Raw genomic sequence first — 26,704 nt, 5'->3', positions numbered from 1 at the left:
GTTGTTAATTCACTGTAATCAAACTATTTACTTAGAAATAAAAAGTTAATGTATTATCACAGAGTGCAGCTCGATACAATGTCACCAACTTTCAGATTTGTTGAGAAGGATGGAATAGGAACAGCAGTACACAATTGGGACTGGTGGCTGAAATAAAGCTAACAAGGCATGGTGTTTGTTGTAACGTAGAGAGCTAACCAGATGTTGTGCTTTGTGGCACAATCCTGGTGGTGGTTGCGGTTTGGGTAGTGCTGCCCCAAATCCTCTTTTCTGTGTTGAATCAAAGAGGGTAAACTTCTGTTGCATTTTAAATGAGAAGAGGCACTTTTCTTACATCACAAGATATAATGTAAGACACCAGCTATATTTAAATGCAGTTACTTTGTCTTGTCAGACATAATTACGAAGACAATCAGTAAGGGATCAGCCAGAAGTGAGAGATGTATTTCCATTGGAAACTTATGTTGGATGACTCTTTTCTATGCAAAGCTGTGTAACATCAGATTGGGTGGCTCTCAATGCAGCTTCAAAATTAATTACTTCAGAATTATTACCTTATACAAAATCAATGATTTGAGGAAACAAATGAAATAAAGTATTAATTATGTTACAGACTTATTCTTTGAGAACTCCTCCAGTTAGACAATACAGGCCACTTCCCTAATGCTATCAAGTGCTACCTAGTCCAAAAACGACTGCTCCTTTTGACTGACTGATATAAAGATAAACTTTGAATTACTACCTTCTATTTCATTTTGCAAGCAGGAAACTTGTTCTGACACGTTGAAATTTTGGAAAGTATCAGGCAAGTGATAGAAAAAATACCACCCTACATTGTAGCTTGTGAGCAAATGAGTTTGTGCCTTGCAATCAGCTTGCAATGGACTGACAGTGCTGACAAGCATATGCAGCTTGGAATTAACTGTTTATTCATGGTTCAACATACACCAAGCTGTTACAAGCTGAGGCAAAGCTGTTTGTCAATCGACTTCAATGACTGCAATGCTCATCAGACTTCCCTGGATAGGCTTCCGGAAGCTGCTCATAATTCTGCCATATATAATGAGAGCCACCTCTTGTCAAGCAGGTAGTATGTTTCTTCAGAGGACGGCTCGAGAGATGCCAAGCTTGCCTTGGCCTTGCTTCGGAGAGAACCAACAAACAGCTGAGACTGGATCGGATCTGCACCCTCCTGCTGCCAATTCTCTTCTTTTTGCCTAGTATTAATAAATTTACCTTTTTCTAAGATAACATCTGGAGCTAAACACAATTTCTTGTCAATGCTACCTTCTTTTTCATGCAGCAAGTCCACTTAGGCTGCAATATCAGCATGAATAATAGTAATTACAGTGCTGGGTGCAGATAAACTATCCCAGCATTTCTCTGGTATCTTTTTGTTAAACCAAAAGACATTGAGTATAATGTCTTAATAATCAGACCTTTCTCAACGTCTTGTTGACTTCAGCAGATTTCAATGAAAGTTTTGATATTTGATCAATTTTATTTTAAATACTTTTCAGCAGAAAATTCAACTTAACCAAGTTCTCTCTTACCGTCTGTATTTAACTCCATATGTGAATGATGTTCTGTGCATCGAAAGGGAAATATTTATACTGTCTGCACAGATGGCAGATTAGAGATGTTGTGAAACAGCAAAGCAATGTTTGAATGTTAACATTCAATTCTAAACCATCAAAAAAAAGGTAATGCCCATTCAAAATTCCAATTCAGTAATAGATTATTTACTATTTAGACAGAAGGAGTTTGCTATCACTCTTGAAATTGCTGACAGTGGAATTTTAGTACTTAACATAATTAATTTGAAAAGGTGTGAAATGTAATTTTGAAAAGGAGAATTCTGTTGGGTATCTCCCGCTGATTATACTCATTAGTAATTCCGGAGGAACAAGAGTGATTTCCATACAGCTAGTTGAAAACCTTCAGATTTTGCAGATGTATTGAGAAACTGCTAGAATAACATAGTAGTTATAGCTACAAGATGCAATTCATTGGTGTAATATTGTAATGACTATAAACAAAAGGAAGCAACATGAAAGTTTGGGAAATATTCATTGCTCTCAGTTCAGTCACTAAATTAGCATAATGTTAGACTCTGCTGTAATAGCCAGTATATATCAGCTGCTCCTTATTCGAATCAGGTGAGGCATCTGGTATCAATGAAAATTTCTGCTTTCCAAAATCGGTTATGGCTGGAAAACCATGGGGAACTTATTTGCAAACCTTCAATATACGTAATTCCATGATGGGGAATCCACAAATTGTATGAGCCCCTGAAACACCGCTAAATCCCACATTATCAACATTCTGAATGGTTGCTCTCCCCAAGGCGAGAAAGGTTTATCATGTAATCGTCCCAAATGTGCCTTATTACCTAGGTATGACCCCCCTATGGTGCCCTGCTCAGCTCATGTTAGCACCATTCTCCCATTCACCATAGACAGAAGTATTCAACACTGCAAGGACATCCTCAGATTCCTGTGCCAGCACCATGCTGAAGACGCCAATGTACACCCAGTCAAGTACTGGCAGTCCAGAGGTGTTTGCACATTTAAAGTAACTTGCCCAAAATGTGACATGAAGGAAAATTGCCAGGACTTTGCAGGCAGAGTCCTGGTGGATAGTGAGAGGGTTACATAGGCAGGGCACAAACACGAGCCCCTGCCAGCCTGGTCAGAGGTTGCTATCCAGATCATTGGAGTCTTAATCACCAAGAGAAATGCTGAGCAATGCTCCAAGAATGCCAACGACCTTCTCTGAACCATCAGGATAGGTGTCACTGTCTATTCGCTGCTTCTTTACATTCAGTCTGTCTCTGCCAATGCACCTCCCTCACCAAGACACATGCTCACTACTGGCATGCAACATTTTCTCTCAGACTTTGAAAACTCATTTCTTCCACATTACTACCCTACATGCCTCCATGCTGCATGCTCAGTCACTTTGGACACCTCACCACTCTTCCCCATCATGTGCATCAACACTAATAGCCGTGTCTCCCATTTTCATCTCACTCAATCCATCCTTTCTCTCAGTCCAATAGTAAATGGCCAACTACAGGGCCAAAAGTAGTGGTGGAGGGGATTCAACAGGCAGCATCGCACTCTTCAGAAGGAAGGATTTTGACGCTTGCCTGTGATGACCAAGACATGCCCTTTAAAGATATAGAAACATCCATGTCTCAGCAAACAAGAAAGACACAAACATTGTCCATTGTACTATTCTTCAATTAGCCCCCTGAAAATGGTATTATTAATAAAGTTTTCTTGTTCACTCATGGGACGTAGGCATCCTTCACTGAGCCAGAATTTATTGCCCATCCCAAGTTGCCCTTAAGAAAAATGTTGTAGCCCATGTGCTGTAGATAGACCCACAATGCTCTTAGGGAGGGAATTCCAGGATTTTGTACCAACACTTGAATGGAAATATATTTCCAAGGCAAAACAACAGCTGCAAAAGAGAGTCCAGGATAGTGTGTTGCCTCCCTGGTGCTATGGTCCTGGATGTCTCGGAGTGGTTACAGGATATTCTGGAGGGGTAGGGTGAACAGCCAGTGGTCATGGTACACGTTAGTACTAACGATATAGGTTTAAAAAGAAAGGGATGAGGTCCTAAAGCAGACCGTAGAGAACGGAGTAGAAAGTTGAAATGCAGGACTTCAAAAATAGTTCTCAGGATTACGACCAGTGCCACAAGCTAGTCAGAGTAGAAACAGCAGGATATATAGGATGAACACGATGGTGTCAGGGGGAGGGTTTCAGATTGATGGGGCATTGGGACTGGTTCCGGGGGAGGTGAGAACGTACAAAGTGGATGGGCTACACCTGGGCAGGACAGGGATTGATGTCCTTGGGTGGGTGAGGGGTGGGGTTAGGGGATAGTAGGGTAGGGGATACTAGGTAGACTGGTTAGGGAGGCTTTAGTGTATCAGGGGGAATGGGAACCAGAAGAGTAGGGTAGTAGAGACAGAAATTGTGGGAGAAGTAGAAACCAAGGCAAACAAGACTAAGAACAAGCACATACAAGGAAACACAGCTGAACAGAGCAGAGGAGGTGGTCGGAAATGTATGTGTTTTAATGTGAGAAGTATAACAGGCAAGGTAAATGAACTCAGTTCCAAGTACTAACCAAAGCTCTATGACATTGTAATTATGGAGACTTGTCTAAAAGAGGGACAGACCTGGCAGCTGAATGTCCCAGGATTCAGGTGTTCCAGGTGTGATAGAAACAGATGTAAAAGGGGGGTGGGGGTCTTGCATTACTGATAAAGGAGTATCTCACAGCTGTGCTGAGGGAGGACACATCAGGGTACTCAAAGTGAAGCAGTATGGGTAGAAGTCAGAAATAGGAAAAGTGAAATCATAACGCTGGGGGTATACTACAGTCAGTGGGAGATAGAGGAGAGAATATGTTGACAGATGTTAGAATAATGTAAAAACAGCAGGGTTGTTGCGATGGGTGATTTTAACTTCACCTATATTGACTGGGACATGGATGGGGCAGAATTTTTATGGACCATTCAGGAGGACGTCTTGACACAGTATGTAAACAGCCCAATCAGGGAAGGGGTAATACTGGACCTGGTTTTGGGAAATGAGTATGGCCAGGTGAGTAAAGTTTCAGTGGAGGAGCATTTCGGGAGTAGTGACCATAATACTGAATTTTAAGATATTGACAGATAGGGATAACAACAGTCCTTGGGTGAAGGTGTTGAATTGGGGGAAGGTGAACAACAACAAATATTAGGCAGGAACTGGAGAATGTTGATTGAAGGTGGTTGTTTGAGGGTAAGTCTACATCAGACATGTGGGAATATTTCAAAACGACAGTGACTAAGTGTTCAGGAGCAGCACGTTCCTGCGGGAATGAAGGATAGGTATGGCAAGGTATGTGAACTGTGGATGACCAGGGATGTTATGACCTTGGTCAGAAAGAATAAGGAAGCATATGTTAGGTTTAGGAAGATAGGAACTGATGAAGCCCTTGAAGTATATAAGGAAAGTAGGAAAGAACTTAAACAAGGTGTTAGAAGGGCTAAAAGGGGTCATGAAAAGTCATTAGCAAACAGGATTAAGGAAAATCCCAGTGTTTATAGAAATATAAAAAGCAAGATGGCAGCCAGGGGAAGGGTTAGCCCACTCAAGGACAAAAGAGAGAATCTGTGTGGAGCCAGAAGAGGTAGGTGAGGTCCTAAATGAATATTTTGTGGCTGGTATTCACCAAAGGGAAGGAATTGGTCAAGGATGATCTCAGGGAAGGGAGTGTTGAATTTCTAAACCAAGTTTCTATTAAAAAGGAAGCGGTGTCGTGCATCTTAAAAAGTATTAAGATAGATAAGACCCCGAATCCTGATGGGATCTATCCCAGAATATAGAGGGAGGCAAGAGAACAAATTGCTACACCGTTAACATTGTATTCTCTTTTACCACAGGGGAGGTCCCACAGAAGTGCAGAATAGCTAACGTTGTTGCATTGTTTAAAACGAAAACGGGGATAATCCTGGATATTATAGGCCAGTGAGCCTCACATTGTTTGTAGGGAAATCAACAAAGAATTATCGGGGAAAAGATCTAAATGCATTTAGAAGTGAATGGATTTATTAGCAATAGACAGCATAGCTTTGTGCGGGGAACATTGTACCTCACAGACTTGATCGAGTTTTCTTGAGGAGGGGATAAAGGTGATTGATGAGGGAAAAGTGGTTAATGTTGTCTACATGGTCTCCACTAAAACCTTTGACAAGATCCCTCATGGCAAACTAGTGCACATGGCATCAGGGGTGAGAGTGTAAGATGGATACAGAACTGGCTTAGTCATAGGAGACAGAGGGTAGCAGTAGAAGGATGCTTTTCAAAATGGAGGGTTGTGACTAGTGGTTTTCCGCAGGGATCAGTGCTGGGACCTTTGCTGCGCGTGGTCTATGTAAATGGTTTGGAGGAAAACATAGCTAGTCTAATTAGTAAGTTTCTAGATGATATAAAGATTGGTGGAGTTGTGGATAGTGAGGAGGACTGTCAGAGGATACAGCAGGATATAGATCAGCTGGAAGTATGGGCAGTAAAATGGCAGTTGGAGTTTAATCAGGACAAATATGAAGTGTTGCATTTTGGAAGGTCAAGTACAGGTTTACAGTGAATGACAAAACCCTTAGAAGTGTTGAAATACAGAGGGATCTGGGTGTGTAGATCACTGATGGTGGCAGTGCAGGTAGATAAGGTAGTAAAAAAGGTCTGTGGAATGCTGGTCTTGTTCGTAAGGGGCATTGAGTATAAGGATAGACAAGTTATGCTGCTGCTGTATAGAATTTTAGTTAGGCCACATTTGAAACACTGCATACAGTTCTGGTCACCACAGTACCAGAAGGATGTGGGTGCTATGGTCAGGGTACAGAAAAAGTTTACTAGGATGTTGCCTGGTCTCGGGGATTTGGGCTATGAAGAAATGTTGGATAGACTGAATTTGTTTTCACTGGAACCACCTGATAGAAGCTTAAAAGATTGTGAATGGCATGGATAGAGTGGAAAGCGTGAGTTTTTTTTCCCCAGGGTGGAGGGGTAATTACTAAAGGGACACAGGTTTAAGGTGCAGAAGGGATGGAGTTTAAAAAGGAGATGTGCGTGGCAAGTTTTTCACACAAAAGATGATGAGTACTTGGAATATACTGCCAGTGGAGCTGATGAATGCTGCTATTGTGTCTACTTCCAAGAAGCACTTGGACGAAGACAAGAAGAGGAAGCAAATAGAAGGATTTGGATCCTGTAAGACAGCTTTAATGTGGAAGGGACAAATTTGTCGGAGCAGCCAAGGGCTGGCCCAAGCTGTATTGTTCTTCATTCTTTGATGAGTAGCTTGGAGGGGAACTTGCCGGTAATGACATTCCCATCTATCTGATGCCCTTGTCCTTCTGGATGGAAGTGGTCGTAGGGTGGATGGTGCTACTTGAGGATCTTTAGTAAATTCCTACAATGCGACTTTTAGAGTGCTGCTGCTACTGAGCACCAGTGATGGAGAGAGTGGATGCTTGTAGATGTGGTGCCAATCAAGCGGGCTGCTTTGTCCTGGGTGGTGTCAAGTTTCTTCAGTGTTGCTCGAGCTGCACACATCAAGGCAACATCTGAACTTCTATTCTTCGTCTTCTGTCACCTGTTGCTATGATTGGCATTCCCACAGTATCAAGAAGGCAGCAATGAATGGCCTCCCTCCCTCCACATCTGAGGAAGAGAGCATAAAAACCTCAGAGGACACACCAGCAAGACAGATCCTGCCATTTGATAGATATGTTTGTGATGATTAGAGTGGCTAGCACCTACTAGCAAGTCCTTCACTGCCATGTCTCCATGACTGGCAAAAGGAAGGAACAGCCTGGGTTGTTTGCACTTTGTGGGCTGCCAGAGACAAGGCACCGGCTCAGCCCTGTGGCAGGAAGTGACCACGTGGTATCAGCCATTGTCACTTCATTGAACAAGGACAGCAGGACGTTGTCAGGGGCACAGAGCAAATGGAGAAAAAAGGTTGCAATCTGTAGCAACACCGCTAGGACCCTGCTGCCTCTGCAATCCTGGACAGAAATCTCTTGACATGGTTACATACTGTGCTCAAAATAACTTTTCACCTTCTAGCAGCACCTCAGCCCTCTCTGTGCTGATCGATTGTCTCGGCCTGCTATTTGTCTTTCAATGCTTCAAAGGGACCAGCTGGATTGGATGGATTTGACATCATCCTGAAAAGTAATGTTCTCATCATCACCTCCATTTGCTAGGCCTTGGTTCCTGCATGTCCCTGGTAACATGACCAGTGAAGGACTTTGGGAAAACACCGGAGAAAGGTGAAGCCCATCACAGTCAAATGCCCCTTGATTCAAGAATGACAGTGTGGCAATTTTCTGCCATGCGTCCTGATCTTGGACCATGTATTGCACACTCAGGGCAGGAATTCCCACAGTTTAGTGGGATCCAGAGTGCAGTATTTGCCCGTTTTTGTTTCCTTCCATGCCACCATTCTGCCTCATCATTGAAGTGCTGCCATACAAAATGTGATTGAAATTGATGGACAAGTTGTCACCATTTTGAAAGATTGGTAGCAAAGTCCTCTCAATCATTCAGGTCAATGCCACTGGGCTTCAGGGAAGAGAGTTTTAGTCCTTAGTGCTGCTTTGGTCTCCCTTGGAAAGTTGACCACTTGATAGTTGAGAAAACAACACATATTGGGGTAGGTGGCTTTTGGCCAGTTGAATGGAAGGTTGAGTTGATCACAGCTGACTTTGAAAGAATTTTGACTGACTGCTTGGGAAGCTGGTTCCAAGGAAGACACAAATATATTTTTAGGCTGTTCTCCCATGAATCCAGAGAGTATAGTGGAGTCATTACTAATGGAATTTCCCTGCATCAGTGCCACAATCCAGGTTTTATGGTGTTACAGTCAGTAGTGATGAAAACTGACATAACCACCACCAAGGTGCTCTGAAGCCTATGTTGTTGCCTTTCTGTATCAATAGTGGCAGCCTCCTAATTTTACTGTTGAAAGCACAGTGCAAAGGACATTGAAATGTAATCGTTCTGTTCAATGGCAAATAACCCAAAGTCATATATTCTAAATGACTGATTTAAAAAAGGCATTGTTAATGCAATGAACTGTCAAAATGGATGCAAATGCTGAATAGATTCACATATCATAAGACCAGAAGGTACAGGAGCAGAATTACACCATTCAACCCAGCTAGCCCACTCTGCCCTTTGGAAAAAACATACCAGCTTTGATCAATCTCGTTGTCCTGCCTTCTCCCCATAACCAATGATCCCCTTACTAATCAAGATCTTATCTATCTCAGTCTTAAATATACTCAATGACTGGGCCACCCCAGCCTTCAGTGGCAATGAGTTCCACAGGTTCAGCTCCCTCGGTCTGAAGAAATTCCTCCTAATCTCTGTTCTAAAGGATCAACCCTTCACTGTGTCCTCTGCTCCCAGTCTCTCCTACAGGTGGAAACATCTTCTCCATGTCCATTCTATCTGGGTCTCCCAGTATTATGCAAATTTAAATCAGTTCCCCCTCATCCTTCTTAACTCCATTGAGTACAGACATAGAGTCCTCAACTGTTCCTCATGTGCCAAGCCTTTAACTTCCAGGATCATTCTTGTAAACCTCCTCTGAACCCCCTCCAATGCCAGCAGCCCTTCCTTAGACACAGGGCCAAAAACTGCTCACAATATTCCAAATATGGTCTGACCAGTGCCTTGGACAGCCTCATTAGTAGATCCCAAACCTCGTATTTAGCCCTCTTGAAATAAATGCTAACATTGCATTTATCTTCCTAACTGCCAATTGAGCCTGCATATTAACCTTAAGAGAATCCTGCAGAAGGACTCCCAAGTCCCTAGGTACTCCAGATTTTTGAAGCCTTTTCCTGTTTAGAAAACAGTCCAACTGCCACTATTCTTCCTTCTAAAGTGCATAATTTTACGCTTTCCCACATTCTATTCTATTTGCCACTTCTTTGCCTATTCTCCTGGCCTTCTGCAGCCTCTCCGCTTCCTCAACACCACCTGTCCCTCCACCTGTCTTTGTGTCATCTGCAAACTTAGCAACAATGCCCTCAGTTCATTTGTCTAAATCATTAATATGTATGTGAACAGTTGTGACCCAACAGTGACCTCTGCAGAACTCCACTGGACACTGTCTGCTATCCTGAAAAAGACCCCTTTATCCCTCTCTGCCAGTCAGCAATCTGCTCTCCATGCCAATAGCTTGCACCTAACACCACGGGCTCTGAACTTAATTAGCACCTCCTGTGCAACAGAGTGTCAAAGGCCTTCAGAAACCCAATATATCATGTCCACAGACGTTTTGTTAATATTTCCGCATTACCTCCTCTAATAATTCTAACAGATTTGTTAGGCATGACCTCTCCTTGACAAAGCTGTGCTGACTCAGCCCTATTTTATCATGCACTTCCAAGTACACTAGAATCTCATCCTTAATAAAGTACTCTAAAATCTTACCAAAGTCAGGCTAACTAGCTTATAATTTCCCATATTCTGCCTCTCTCCCTTCTTAAACAGGGGTAATTACATTATCCATTTTCCAGTCCTCTCGGGCCTTCCCTGACTCCAATGATTGCTGAAAGATCACCACCAACGCCTTCACAATCTGTTCAACTATCCCCTCTGAACTCCGGGTGTAGTCCATCTGGTCTGAATGATTCTTCCGCCTTCAGACCTTTCAGCTTCCCCAGTACCTTCTCCTTACTGCTGGCCATTAGATTCACCTCTGTCCCCTGACTCTTCTGAAGTTCTGGTATGCTGCTGGTGTCTTCATTTATGAAAACTGATGGAAAAGTACCTATTCAGTTCCTCTTCCATTACTACTTGCCCAACTTCACTTTCCAGCAGTTCAATGCCCATTCTTGCCTCTCTTACCTTTTAGATAGTTAAAAAAAGTCTTGAAATCTTCTTTTATATTACAAGCCAACTTACTCTTAACTTTCATCTTTTCCCCTCTATACTTTTTTCAGTTCTCACATTATTATAATATATAATGTGATAAAACTAATAATGTATTAAACATCTTACCTCCAATATCTGGTCGAAGTTTGTTGTCATATCCTTTCAATAAGTCATTCAGAATATTGGTGACATCACTTTCATGGACTCTTGGTGCCAGGACCCATGTTTTATTTAACACTGTATCTTCATAATCTTCATCATCTACTTTGTTTGCACTGGATACATAAAAAATGCATATCAGAAACAGGGTTAAGAAGAAATAAAAGACAATTACAGCAGGAAATTTCAATATCGACAAAATCAAAGCAAAGATAGAGAACACAATTTCTTGCCATTGTTCACCTGCGCAACACTCAAATGATTCTGTATTTCAATATCTTTCTTGGCTGAATGTTATTGCAAAAGTAATTGAAGAAATACCTTGAATCATAAAAGTCCTTTCCAAAGATTCAATGAAAGAATTAATCTCATTTTTTGATTTTCCCCCATAACCCAACAATTCCTTATGCAATCTTTTCTTGAAAATCAATACGCTTCTGCACCTTTGCAAAAAGGTGGACTCGATTATAACATCTCACAGCAGTGAAAAATAATTCTTATCTGTCTTTTTCCCAATTACCATAATTTTATAACATTTTGTTAGTAATCCATTAGCCAGTTTCTTCTTATGTTATGGTAGCTGTACAGAGTACTTGTGATACCACATCTGAAATACTATGTACAATTTTAGCCTCCTTATTTGAAGAGAAAAACAACATTTTCAGAATCAGTTGACAGAAAGATCACGCTTCTAATTCCCAGAATGAACAGCTTGCATTATGAGGAAAGGTTGAACAGGTTACACCTATAACCATTTAGTTCAAACAAATGTGAGGTAATTATACTGAAACAACTTGAGGGGACAGCTAAGATGGAGATTAGGTGGCTAGAGAATATTATTTATGTGTTTAGATCAGAGTGGTGCTGGAAAAGCTCAAGCAGGTCAGGCAGCATCCGAGGAACAGAAGAATCGACATTTTGGGCTTCAGGAATAGAGGCCGGAAGCATCCAGGGTGATTAGATTAGATTACTTACAGTGTGGAAACAGGCCCTTCGGCCCAACAAGTCCACACTGCCCCGCCGAAGCGCAACCCACCCTTACCCCTACATCTACCCCTTACCTAACACTACGGGCAATTTAGCATGGCCAATTCACCTGATCTGCACACCTTTGGACTGTGGGAGGAAACCGGAGCACCCGGAGGAAACCCACGCAGACACGGGGAGAATGTGCAAACTCCACACAGTCAGTCGCCTGAGGCAGGAATTGAACCCGGGTCTCTGGCACTGTGAGGCAGCAGTGCTAACCACTGTGCCACCGTGCCGCCCACAGTGGAGAGATAAATTGAGGAGTGGGAGGGGGGGATCTTGGGAGAAGGTAGCAAAGAGTACAATGGGTGAATGGGGGTGAGGATGGAGGTGATCGGTCAGAGAGGAGAGTGGAGCGAATAGGTGGGAAGGGAGATTGGCAGGTAGGACAGGTCATGAGGACAGTGCTGCCTTGGATGGTGGTGAGGGCACAGGTTTTGCAATTCCTGCGGTGGCAGGGGAGGGTGCCAGGAATTGCAAAACCTGTCCCCACACCTCCTCCCTCACTACCATCCAAGGCAACACTGTCCTCATGACCTATCCTACCTGCCAATCTCCCTTTCCAACCTCCCCTCTGACCTATCATCTCCATCCCCACCTCCATTCACCTATTGTACTCTTTGCTACCTTCCCCCACACTCCTCTCTGACCGATCATCTCCATCCCCACCCCCATTCACCTATTGTACTCTTTGCTACCTTCTCATCTTGTGATACCCCAAAGGCCCATTAACCATCTGCAAAGCACAAATCAGCAGTGTTATGGAATGTTCTCCACTCGTGTGGATGAGTGCAACTCCAACAGCATTAGTGCAGCTCAACATCATCCAGGACAAAACATCCCACATGGTCAGCATCCTAGCTACCACATCAGACATTCAATTCCCCCATCTCCATTCCCCTCCATCAATGCACAGTGGTCGAAGTATATACCAACTACAAAATAAACTGCACCAAATACCCCCCCCCAAAAAAAATCCATCAATTGCACCTTCCAAAACACATGGCATCCACTACCTAGAAGGACAAAGGGCAGCAAATACACAGGAGAACCATTACCTGCAAGTTCCCCTCCAAGCCACTCACCAACTTGAGGCAATTATATTGTCGTTCCTTTACTGTCGCTGGGTCATATACCTGACACTTCTTTCTGAAAAGCACATTGGTATATATACCCACAGCCCCAACACCATGGACAGCAGTGGTTCAAGATGACACCTCACTGTCTCAAGAGAAATTTGGGATGAAAAACAAATGTTACCTTGCCAGTAACACTTAAAATCTTATGAAAGAATACTAAAATATCTTTAGAACAGAGCAAGGAATGTGTATCTGTTCTCATGTAACAGATGGTCTTGCAAGAGTTACTGTTGAAGTTGCATTGACTCCACCCAACCTGATGATATCGCACAATCATTCAGCGAAACGATGTCTTGAGGCTCCAATGGAGATAGACACGACAAACCTGGCTAGAGGATAGAGATTTTGTGGTTGTTTCCCTGCCTCTGAGCCAGAAGGCTTGGTTTGATTTCCTACCTACTGCAGATGTGTGTCAATTCACATCTGAACAGACTCATTTCAAAACAAACAGAGAATGATGGAGAGAGTGGAAAGAGAAATGAAGTGAATGTTTCAAGTCCGTTATGGCTCCTCAGAAATGAAAGAGGTTGGAAAATGGCATTTAAAAAATATTCTTGACACAGACAGAGGACGGGCAAGGGGAATAGGTGGTGGGGAGCCCCAGTGCAAAAGACAATGGGTTGCTAGTTAGGGAGAGGGAAACAAAGAGAGATGTAACATAGGTGTAAATTAAAGTGTGTGAGGCGAGAGCAGAGTTAACAACACAAACTAGACACAGGGTGGTGGTGGGGTGAGAAGAATGTAATAAAAATGGAGGGCAGATGTCATGGGAGTCCAGCTTTGATGCTGTGGCATTCAATATTGAGACCTCCAGGGGATAAAGTGCCTAAGTGGAAAATGACGTGCTGCTGCATTGTGCTGGTTGGAACAGCCAGCCTGAGACAGACATTTTAGCTTGACAGCAGGTTTATTGAAATAGCAAGCAACTGGAAAGTCAGGGTCATTTCTACAGACAGAAGGAATGTGGTTACACAATCTCAGTTGAGGAAAATGGTCACATAGGAAGCTCCCAAATGGCAAGTGACATCATCAGAACAGATGTGACAGAGATGGAGAAACTGGGGAAATGGGAATAGAATCCTTACAGGAAATGGGGGTCAGCAAGTGTAGTCAAGCTGATTTCAAAATATCTAGAAAGACTGCTGGTCGCAAATTACCCTTTTCACGAACCAGAAGTGCTTGGTCTCCTGAAGATAAAACACATCGGCCTGAAAATACAACACTGGGGATGATCAAGGTGACTTGCTGAAGAACGGTTACGGCCTGGCTCCTTCCAGCCTGCAGCCAGTGATAGTTGTGGTATTTTACAGTTGGCCATCCATTAGTTCTTAAGGGAGGTCACTGACATATACTTTTCTTTGAGAGCTAATTACATTTCATTCTCCCTTGCCAGCGAGAAGCAAGGCAAGAGACTAGATGCTTTTTAACTTTCGATGTGACTCATGCACATACACACAGCACGTATACATGGAAACCATGCTGACAAAATAAATGAGAGAGAAAATGGATGCTGCAAAAAACAATGTTCCCACTGCCTGAACAACCCTGGAGGTGTCAGGAATGTGGTGATCAGGATTCGTACTGGTCTGCTGCACACTGTACAATCTCAGCATTATGAAGCAACAACACTAGCCATCAACTCCACAATGAACAGGTCAGCATGAGGAACAGGAAGTCAGAAAACTTAAAAAGTATCTGTCTGTCAGGACTGTTGCAAAGAGACCACCAGAATACAGTAAGTATAATCCCAATTCCTCATTCATCAATAGTCTCACGCTATGGACAGGTTTTCATTGCCAGTCGGAAGCGAGTGTCAAGCATGCAGGAAGGCATGAAATCTGTGCTGCTAAGCCAGGGCACTCAGTTGCTAATAGCATCTAACCCTGTTATCTTTGGTGTGGCTAGTGGAAGAGACTTTGATCTTCACTGATATGAAACTGCAGATGATCGTGAAGATGATCTTACACAGCTCTGCAAGACTAAGTGTAGAGTGCATCATCATGGCATGGGCTACACAATGGCAGTGGTCGGTGCATACAAGATGAGAAGAAATAGGATTGTGAATCGGCTCACATTGCCCCTCATGAGCTCCACTGTGTAATGTGAGCACAGCTAATTTACAGCCTCGTCAGTACTTTGTCCCTATATTATACATTCCTATGGTTTCCCAGAATATATCAATCACAGTTTTGAGTATGCTCAATAATTGGTCATATACAGATTTCTGGAATTTTTACTAAGATTCACAAAAAAAGTGCGATAAAATTCTTCTTAATTAAACTTCTAAATGGCCATCTCTTTGTTGTGAGATTGAGTATCATTTGCTGTAGATTCTTTAGTCACAGATACAGATCCTGAATCAACACAGTCATGTTGTACATTGCAAGATCATGCATCTAAATTGTGGAAGATATGGAATTATTCTACAGAATCTTCCCTCACAGGGCAGCCCTCTCTCCATAGCATCTATTTAACAGTTTTAACACCCCTCTAAAGGCAAGTGCATACTTACTTTCTTACAAAGACCAAAACTAACCTGACACAGAATCACAGAAGTGTTACAGCCAGAAGGCCATTCGTCCAATCAGGTCTGCATTGGCTCTTCAAATGAGCAGCATTACCTAACTTCTCCGCCATATCCCCACACATTGGGTGATCATTTGGATTAAAAACAATTTCCTTCTGATTGGTTCAATTGAACCAATCTCCACAACATATCCTAAGTACGCACTGTGTGAAAACACTTACCTTCACATTACATTTCAAAAATTATTCAAAATGTAAGCCCTCTTATTCCTTTTATGAGGAACAGTTACAGTCTCATAGAAGCCCCCGTGTGATTGCAGTAAAACATCTTTACTCTTGATGAATGGGAAAGAATGGGAAAATCAACATCATGGAGGGGGTGGAACTGAAAATTTGTAATTTCCTCTCAAAGAACTCCAAATAGCTGGAAGATGATTGATTTAAGTTTTGGTTGAGAGGCCACATGCCCAGCCTGTGATGGTCAATGTTGACAGGACTAGGGAAAATTGATATCATGTCTCAGTGTGTCAGGCAGGTTTTGGAAATCTTAGGAAAACCAAATTGAGAGAGGGTAAGAGGTATAGATTGGGAGAAGGGGAGAAATTGGTAGCAGGACTCTATCCTATAGCAAAGTTAAGCTGATTATTAAATTAACTTGCATAGTGTAAGCATTTAAAGGCATTAGAGTGCTTAAGAACTCTAGTATAATGACCTGAAGTGATATGTGTACAGCGCTGTAAAATAGGAAAAATTAATCTTCAATATTTGTTGTACAAGGTAGTTATTACCTGAAAGGGTTAGCTGCCATCAGGAGTTAAATTTCGCCCATCAATATATAAAAGATCTACTGCTGGGAGGAGCTAAACAGTATTATAGTTTGGTCCAATTCAGTGTTAAGTCTATGGGCTCAGTCTAAGTTCTTAGCACTAAAGGGATCAAAGGGTATGGGCGAAAGCAGGAAGAAAGTACTAAGTCGTGTATCAACTATGATCGTATTGAATGGCAATCTACTCCAGTACCTATTGTGTTTCTGACCAACAGTCAGTGTATTCACTCTTAAATCTAACCTCAGGTCTTAATAAGGAACTCTGATGTAATATAACTGGCTAGTAGATATGATGTAATAAACCTTGTCCATTTATCAGGACTGAGCCTGAGTTCTACTGTAAATTTCTTTTGGACATCATATTACTAGTCGTTATTAGTAACAGACTAATACAAATTAAAATAAAAATTACTGCAGTGAGTATACCTAAGTTATCTCAGATGCTTTTGATTAACATGACCCTAACAGATACCATACTGGGGAGAGCCAGTCTCCAAAAATATACCATGGTGATAGCAGTATGGCTTTCATCACATGTATCATGGAGGGGCATCACTGGCTTATATAATATGCTAGATATAACCTTTTGAAGAAATTTTCAGCTCTATGAAAACTACGACCATTCAAGAACAAGATGAAGGAAGATCAGGATTCCAAGCAGAAAACTGTGCATCATTAAATATTCAGCAGCATTGAAGGGCACAGAGCCAGTCGGTTTCTGTGAATGCAGCAGCCAGTTGTTAAAAAAAAAATTACTTAGGAAATTTCAGTATTAAGCTTCCTTATAGAAGCATGAAGAAGCCAGGAATTGTTAGGACTACTGGATAAGCTTGTGTAGACCCTGGAGAGTCTTAGCAAAGCTACAAAGGAGAAAATCATGAATCATAAATCTGGAATAAAGTAGTCAATATTGAAGTAAATAAAATTCATCAACGAAAATGTAAAAATTCTTAAATATAAGTATTTTTCCTTAAACGCAAAGATACAAAAGACGCTGAAAACTAAAGAAAGCTTAACTCACTATATTTAATAAACAAGCATTATACTTTATCAAAATTGTTGGGAAAAGCTGGTGAATACAAAAATGTGTAGTAAACATTCATTCATGAGGAACATAATTAAAAGCATGGGAAAATTTGACTGATTAGAATGAGAAAAACAAAAAGCATAAGAAACTCTTATTAAAGAATCATTTTTGAATCAAAAACATTTTTGTTCTACAAGGGAGAACAGTCTTAAAAACAGAAAAACAGCACAATGCCATTTTGTTAGGTTTTAAAGTGCACGGTTCTCATGGAAAAGCATGAGAAGAAAACGGAGAAATCAATATTGTTAAAAACAGTGCAAAACCACTAAGGAAAAGGGCAAATGGCATAATTTTACAGACTTTTACTCCATCTTGGAAAAATACAGTATTTATTGTTTGTAAAGTATTTAAATTATCTTTAAATACTTGATGGTTTTCCAGGAGAAATTAGAGATTCTTTACAGACTTTTTTAAAGCCTTTCCAACTTTAATTAACAGAAGTTACAGCTAATCTCTGATAGGAAAAAAACAAAGACAGAAGTTTAAAAAATCACCATTAAAACAATAAAGTTTCTTAGCAGCAAACCTTTATTAGCAATGCATCTTCATTATCCAGTAATGTAAAAGATTACAACGTTTTTAAAAGAACTGAAAAGATACTCAATACAAAAATTATAACAGTTAAAACACTGAACAGTAAAACCAGCTATGTCTATAAAATAAATCCTAAAACAGCTTTCAAGTCAAACATTTAAATAAGAGAAATAACAGCAATTCAATATAATGAAAATTGAAAAAGCTGTTGTACCTTCAAGCAGATGATTACACATACTTAGACAGGGAACTATAAAAATGACATTTCATGAGATAGAATTACTTCAGGACCAGAAAAGAAAAGCCAGTGAGCTCATATCTTAAAGTAGATTTTTTTTGTAGGTCAATAGAAGATTAGTTTTTAAAATTGAGAGATTATGGAGATGCACAAAAAAACTAAATTTGAGACAGAATTTTTATACGAATTACTGGTTTATTTCTTTCAGAGATGTTACAAACAAAATAGGATCTCATGATGGAAAGAGCTGTCCATATTGACGTAACCCCACAGAAGCCAGTATTCTGTCACCAAGTTGCCCTTTATTTATAAGTAATCAGTCCTTGACTATAGTCTGGTGCCTGCATGAGACAGTGTTATCAGTATCCCTGATACTCAACCCTTTTATAACAGTCAGGGCTCTCTGATTGGGGCTGCTAACCTGGCCCAATCAGGGAATTCATTCTATGATGTCCAGCTGGCTGACATATTTACAATAACTATACATTTGGTGGTGAAAGCAGAAATCTAAAACCACTGGAGAATGATGGGAACAGAAAGTCAACCTAGGTCAAGAAGATTCAGACTTTTAAAGTTATCAATAGCACCAAAATTTCACACAATATAAACCAATTTAAATCTTCAAATTCTTTGAAGGTAGAAGTTTCTGTTCTGGATATGGCATGAAAAAATACAACTAACAGAAACAATTCCAGCTATATGCCACGGCAAACTTGTAAGGAAATGGGTCATTTCCAGATAATGTACAAAACATCAAAGACTACTTTGAACTACAGAAGAAATAAATGTATACTTGCACAAAAGATTAACACCTTTTTAAGAACATGTTTGGAAGAAAGGCAGGAATATAAATAAAACTTCAATGAAATGCATAAGCTTATACGACAGCATACCATCTCAGATGATCAAATTAAACCTTCCTAAGGGTATCATCGGAATCAATACGTTCATGGTCATCTTATTAAGTTCAAATTTGACGCTGGGACAAGTGTTATCGAGTCATACAGCATGGAAATACACCCTTCAGTCCAACCAGTCCATGCCGACCATAATCCCAAACTGAACTAGTCCCACCTGCTTGCACTTGGGCCATATTTCTATATGTTCAATATATCTTATCAGTTGCATGAACCATGACCTTTTGCTACAAATTCTGTGTCTTATGATCCTGCCCCACTTGCTACTTGAAAGAGTGGAGCTCCCAAAGCTAGTACTTCCAAATAAACCTGTTGGACTATCACCTGGTGTTGTGTGATTTTAACCATATCCCCCTAAACATTTGTTATTCATATGTCTTTTAAACATTGTAACTGTTTCCTCTGGAAGCTCATTCCAACACAAACCACTCTGTGTAAGCAAGTTGCCCCTCGGTTACTGTATGATTTGGAAACAAAAAGTTAATTGAAGAAAATTACACTACAACCATCTAACACGGTATTACACAGCACAGGCAGAACACAACTTAAAATCAAAATAATGCTGAAAGTAGGCTTAAAATTGAGACTATAATGAAATTCTCCATGTGTATCTATCATTTATACTGAGCAAAGCAGCAATTTTTGACTGGTAACATTTATGAAACAAATAGTTCCAAATGTTACAATATGGCAACATTTGATTCTGCCCAAAAGGGGAAGGGCTTTTTGTAAGGTCTTCTGTACGTCACTGTAGGACCAATTGAGTGTCAATGAAGAGTAGTTCAAAATGTTATTAAAAAACAGTGAGAATGCGAGACAGAAACAGGGACGAGATTCCATATTAGCACGGTTTTGTTTGAGTGGTACTGTTGGATACAGATAAACTACACAGGTAATGTAGGAGAGTCAGTCAGAAGTCAAGAACAAGTCTCAGTGTGGCAGAACTCAAACAAGTTACAGGATTTGGTAGGCAGGTGGTGTTGCAGTCAGAGTTGAGGAAGTACTGAGAGCTGTGAGGGTATTGAAAAGTAAGCCTTTGTGCAATAGTGGATTCATTAGAGCTTAGAATGGGTGTTGAAAAACCCTAACGCAGTGCTCACTGGATGCAACTGCGTAAGGTTTAAGGGCAGAAAAATCCACGAGTTGTACTGGATTGGTGAAGCTCACTGCTTGTAAAAAGCTGATGTGCCTGTGAGGGAGTAATGTTTCCAGATCACAGGGCAACATAGATCTAGGAAAGGAAGGCAAGTAACCAGAGCAGGCACAATCAATCATTCAGGTAGTCCATAACAGAGTGGTTCTTGAGAGAAAGTTTCAAGGCCAGATCAGCAAAAGAGAAGAACTGTGTTTGCTTGTGAAGTTTAATGAGATTCACCAAGCAACATTAACATTTGACATAAACTTGAGAGAATTCTGTCTTGCATCCACTTGTTATTTAATGTACACTGTAGGGTATTCAATCACAGTTTAGTTTATTACCCATGTTTATCAAATATTATTCCTGTATGTAATGGATTTTATTACTATTCTAACATTGCATAGTAAAGTTTATTGGAGTTAGTTTGAAACTTGTGTCTTTATTCTATTGCAACTTCTGAACCTCACACTTCATTTAGTTTAAAAAAAAACAAAAGATACTGTCCCTAGCCAGATCATAAACTAAATTTGTCTGTTATGTCTGGATCATAAGGCCATTGTCATGTGAAACATCAAAAGCAAACACTTCTCATTTCTGAGCAGAAAATACTTTCTTAAACTTCTGCAGCATGTTGAAGAATGTTAACCATTTCATCTGCCAAATATCTAACTCTACTTAACAATAAGTATCAGAAGAATGAATGCTGCATCAAAGGAGGAAATATATGTCATTCAATATTAATTATGCTCAAGTACAACTCTTCAAGATGGAGATCAGAATATTACACTGATGTTACATGTCGGGAGAAGTTACTCAACCGTCTTCCAACCAGAAACAAAACTTGTAAAACTGATCATCAGACGTCCTAACACCACAGCCACTGGGAGCAGACCACAAGCAGGCTTTTAATACAGTTCATTCAGTTGTTTAGTAGATGTAGTTCCAAAACAACAGTCATCCTTATGGTTTATAATTGAACCAGTAAAAATGATAATATCCAAAGGCATATGAGAATGAAAGGATCACGGGCAACTCTTTCTCTTTACTACCTGAAAGCAATTACTTTTCTTCTCAGAAACATGACAAATTCTTGAAGGTGATTTGAGAAAACTAAAAGATCCTCAAAGGAAAAGAACCACATTCTAAAGCAACATCAAAATGTTAGAAACCTTTTCTGCAAAAGGAAATCATGGATCCAAAGTTCCAATGTGACAGTGAACCGTACCAGAATATTGCCTCCTCATGCAACAGACTTTCAACACAAGTCATCAGCCATTCATAAACTGAGAGACCTGGGGGGAGACGGCTTGGTGATAACGTACTTTACTATTTTTGATAAAGTGGTGAAAGAATCCAATATCAAAGAATGGTTTGAGGAGAATTGTCATATAAAGCAGTTTGTACTTGAAAGGGTTAACTGACATCATAAGTCCTGCCCAGAATATATCTTAAGAGACTAAAAACTAAAGTACTGCGGATGCTGGAAATCAGAAACAAAATCAGAAACTGCTGGAAAAACTCAGCAGGTCTGGCAGCATCTGTGGAGAGAAAGCACAATTAATCTCTCAGGTCTAATGACACAAAGTTCTGAAGAAGGGTCACTAGACCTGAAAGATTAACTCTGCGTTCTCTCCACAGATGCTGCCAGACCCACTGTGTTTCTCCAGCAGTTTCAGATTTTGTCTCAGAATATAACAGGCTGTTGCTGTTGGAGTGAATTAGTGTTCTGTTTCAGTTCAATTTCAATGTTACATCAAGGTAGCTAACAGTGATGTCCATTTACTGTTAAGTCTAGCCTGAGGACTTACAAAAGGGCTCTCATGTAACTTGGTATTTAATAGCTCATTACATTACATAGACTAGGTTTATGACATTGACATATAGAGTCCAAGCTGAAGACTTGTATGTGAGCATCCTTCCCCACTCAGGCATCAGTTAATTTACTCTAATACGAATAAGAAGGATTGGTGGCAATGAATCTATCCAAGACATCTCAGATGGTTTTAGTGGACATGACTAGAACATGTATCACAGTGCCAGAGCTTGGATCCAAATAAATATCATCATTAACATGAGGGAAGATAAGCCACCTGCTTCTGGATTCTTTGCATGACAAGCCATCTGCAATAACTTGGGGGAAAATAAAAGTGATCTGGTCTTTCAGTTGAGATTCCATTGTCTGGAACTGTTATAGTTTGTTTTGACAACTAAGCTCAATGTGAATGTTTGCCTGAGTTGCAAAAGTACCTGAAACATCATTGCCAGCTGAACTCAGTTTGGCAGTTTCAAGAGACTGTATTAAAAAGGGCATTCAGAGATATGAGCGAATGTGTGAAGTGCATTCAGAATGAGGACAAGGAAGATGGAGGCAGTGGCATAGTGGTTATGTTATTGGACTAGTAAACCCTCTAACCCAGGCACATCATCTATGAAGCTGGAAATGTGTTGCTGGAAAAGCGCAGCAGGTCAGGCAGCATCCAGGGAACAGGAGAATCGACGTTTCGGGCATAAGCCCTTCTTCAGGAAAGGCCTTCTTCGGCTTATGCCCGAAACGTCGATTCTCCTGTTCCCTGGATGCTGCCTGACCTGCTGCACTTTTCCAGCAACACATTTCCAGCTCTGATCTCCAGCATCTGCAGACCTCACTTTCTCCTCACATCATCTATGAACACAGGTTCAAATCCCACCATAACAGATGATGAAATTTGAATTCAATTTAAAAAAATCTAGAAAAGAAAGCTGGCCCAATGATGAAACCATTGCTGATTGTCCCAAACATCCTAAGATGACATATCTCAATCAATACATGAAACAACATGAGTGAACTAGATGGGTGTTTGGGGCAATGATTAATATTAATGACTCACTTTTTGGAGCTTTGTCATCTTTGAATTTATATCCCAGCTTCTGGCATGGTAGGATTCAAATCTGTACGCCCAGAGAATTACCCTGATTCTCTGGATTATTTGTCCAGTGATACTATCGCTACACCACCAGCTACTTCTGTCTCAGTTATCTTCACTAATGTTCTGTGGCCTCCTCCACTTATAATTGCGTCTTCATAGAAGGTGATTAGTATGCAGATACGCTAGCTGGTGCTTCCAGGCATGCTTTTAATTGCCAGCATATCTCATAAGAGCAAAAATACTTTGAAAACATTTCCGCACTGATGCATTTCAGGAGAGACCTTTGCCAGCACTGTGCTTAACCAGCGGATTTCAGATTTTGGGTTTCAGCCCACTTGGCACAGGATGCTTGATTTGGCGAAGAAAAGTAATTTTCACTTTGACGCATCAGCATGTGCATGAGCTGATCTCAATACATATTAAAAATGTGATCCTGTTGATTGCACACTGGGCACAAATTAATCCTCTGCAGTTCTTTAGATCGTTTATGGTTAATTGACTCTTTTTTAAAAAACACAGGCAAATTATTTTGCCCCTCATGTCCTTCAAACTCCAGCAGTGTAATCCTAAACTTCTGCCTGAACTTTGGTCCTCAACTAGCATATAGGGCTTTTCTACTTCCTCTGTTTCACAGAACAAGTCAATTTGGCCTTTGTGTTTACAGCTGCTCTCCAAATGAGCAACTCACTCAGTGCCATTCTCTCACCTTCTTCCTGTAACCCTGCATATTTTTCCTTACCAATTAATAGTGTAATTCTGTTCTGTATGTTTGAATAAATCTACCTGCCCAGACTCTCCAATGAGTTCCTAATCTTATTCTGATGCTTTTGCTCCTTTCAATTATTTTAAATCTGCATCCTGCCATTCGGTATCAATACAACAGTGGTAAGTGGAAGGGGATGTTAGTGGATTGGGTGCCAATCAAGTCAGCTGTTTTGTCCTGGATGGGGTCAAGCTTCCTGTGTCATTGGAGCTGCACCCATCCAGGTAAGTGGGGAGTATTCCATCATACTCCTGACTGGTGCCTTGTAGATGGTGGACAGGTTTTGGGAAGGGGAGTTACTTGCCGCAGTATTCCTAGCCTCTGACCTGCTCTGTACCCACTGTGCTTATGTGGAGAGTCATGTTAGTTCCTAGTCAATGGGAACCTCAAAGATGCTGATCGTGGGGGATTCAGAGATGGTAACACCATTGACTGTGAAGGGATGGTGGTTAGATTGTCTGTTATTGCCTGGCATTTGTGTGACAAGAATGTTACTTGCCACTTGTCAGCTCCAACCTGGATATTGCTCAGGTCTTGCTGCATTTGAACATGGTTCAGTATCTGAGGAGTCACAAATGGTGCAGAGCATTATGCAATCATCAGTGAACATCGCTGCTTCCAACCTTATGATGGAGGGAAGATTATTGAAGAAGCAGCTGAAGGAGTTTGGGCCGAGGACACTACCCTGAGCAACTCTCACCTCACTTCTGGAATTCAGTTCCTTTGCCAAATGTTTGGACAAAGGTTGTAATGAGATAGAGATGCTGAATGAACCTGGCAGATGCCAAACTGAGCATCGCTGAGCAAGTTATTGCTGAGCAGGTGCTGCTTGACAGCACTGTTGATGACACCTTCCATCACTTTCTGATGATCGAGAGCAGACTGATGGGGCAGTAATTGACCTGGTTGGATTTGTCCTGTGTTTTTATGTACAGGACATACCTGGGCAGTTTGCCCCACATTGCTGGGGAGATGCCAGTGTTGTAACTGTACTGGAACTGCTTGGCTAGGGGAGTAGCAAGTTCTGGAGCACAAGTCCTCAGTAATATTGCCGAAATGTTGTCAGATCCCATAGCCTTTGTATTATCCAAGTGTCTCCAACTGTTCCTCGAAATTGGCTGAAGACTGGTATCGATAATGTTGGGGACCACTGGAGGAGGAGAGATGGATCATCCACTCTGTACTTCTGGCTGAGCCTTTTCTTTTGCACTATGTCCTGGACTCTTCCATCATTGAGGATGGGGATATTTGTGGAGCCTCTTCCTTCCATGAGTTGTTTAATTATCCACCAACATTCATGTCTGGATATGGCAGGACTGCAGAACTTCGATCTGATCCATTCACTGTGGGATCGCTTAGCTCTATCTATCACCTGCTGCTTATGTTGTTTGGCAAGCAACTAGTCCTGTTTGGTAGCTTCACCAGGTTGGCACCTCATTTGTAGGCATGCCTGGTGGTAGTGCCGCACAATACATTGGAGGCTATTCTCAATGTGAAGACAGGATATTTGGTTGAAAGCAGCCTTGATGTCAAGGGCTGTGACTCTCAACTCCCCTCTGGAATGCAGCTCTTTTGTCCATGTTTGAACCAAGGCTGTAATGAGGTCAGGAGCCGAGTACCTCTTGTGGAACACAAAGTATCAGAGATCAGTTTTGTGCTATGTAAGTGCTGCTTGATAGCATGGTTGAGACCACTTTCTCTCACTTTACTAATCAGCAAGAGGATTTGGCAAAAGAACACAAAACAAAGCAATCTGTTACAGCCCTGAATTATAATCGCAAAATCTCAGATGTAACTGACGGGATAACTTATGATTCACTGAGAGGAATCATCCAAATTCGTCACCTCCTCAACCCAGACCCTCAAGCTGGGATCTAGCTTGCTCTGTTGCCATTAAAGATATCACTATAATCAATGTCCTCACAAATCATTTCAAGCTACTACTAGTGAGATTCATGACATTAAATCAGCTGTCTATTTACAGATGCATTAAAATCGACCACTCCTGCATTCTTTGCCAGAAGCAACCCATTTGTCATTTCTCATTTGAAAAGAAGGATCCAAAGCTTCTACAAAGTGACTGGGCTTCCAAACGTGGAGGATATAAAACCAACACTGGAGCAAATTTGGATCAATGGAAGTTTTTCATCTGATCAATTTGCAGGTGATTCAAGATCACCATAACCAAGTAACACACGGGACAATGCTTCAACTTTTCAATAGTTAACAGAGATGCAGTTCTTTGGACAGCAGAACTCAGCTTGTTGAAGAGGAAAATCTACAAAGCCAGAGGTATCACCCTGCTTGCAGAGATGAGAGAAGAGAAAAATGGTCTTGCTGTGACTATTGCACAAAATCAATGCCAAAGACAAATTGAGCATTTTTTTTTAAATCATAACCAGTTCAAATTAAACTAATGGATCCTGAGGTATGCTTGTTTAATTTTTTTCATTCATTTAGAGTGGTAATTACATATTGAAAACAACATTATTGAAATCATGTACCAGCAATCCAACAGTATTTGAATACTCCGAAGACCCATGCCCACATCAGGTATATCTCAATTTAAGTACTAAGCATTAAACCAAAGAACTGTGGGTGCTGAAAATCTGAAATAAAAATATAAATTGCTAGAGAAATTCAGCAGATAGGATAGAACTGGACTCAAAACATTAGTTGTGCTTTCTCCCCACAGAAGCTGCCAGACCTGCTGAGTTTCTCCAGCAATTTAAGTATGGAGTATTTTGACTGCTGCAACCACTATGCAGCAGAGGTTGCTGATTTATAATTCCAGGATTTGTCTTAATGTTTTTGAAGAATATGAAAATAAACTGAGATGCATTCAATAATCAGGAAACTAAAAAAAGCATGAAGACTCACATTACTATTATTTGTAAATCTTGGTTTTAAAATTGGCAAAACTACATCTAGCTTTAAGTTTAATTTGTTTTTCTATAGTGTGTGTTAAGGAGAAGAGTTTGG

General features: G+C 40.9%; 1 protein-coding gene across 1 annotated transcript in view; it reads right to left on the bottom strand.

Annotated features, from left to right (window-relative positions):
• The window catches only part of gabrg1 (gamma-aminobutyric acid type A receptor subunit gamma1), a 149,917-nt gene that overhangs the window by 71,788 nt on the left and 51,425 nt on the right, over window positions 1–26,704 (bottom strand). Inside the window, exon 2 of the mRNA XM_043700492.1 lies at window positions 10,587–10,735. Within this exon, the coding sequence (XP_043556427.1) occupies window positions 10,587–10,735 (149 nt within the window). The remainder of the gene's footprint in view (window positions 1–10,586; window positions 10,736–26,704) is intronic.

This window comes from Chiloscyllium plagiosum, chromosome 1, assembly GCF_004010195.1.
Source record: "Chiloscyllium plagiosum isolate BGI_BamShark_2017 chromosome 1, ASM401019v2, whole genome shotgun sequence".
NCBI classification, from domain to species: Eukaryota; Metazoa; Chordata; class Chondrichthyes; order Orectolobiformes; family Hemiscylliidae; genus Chiloscyllium; species Chiloscyllium plagiosum.
This window is presented reverse-complemented; position numbering and strand designations above follow the sequence as displayed.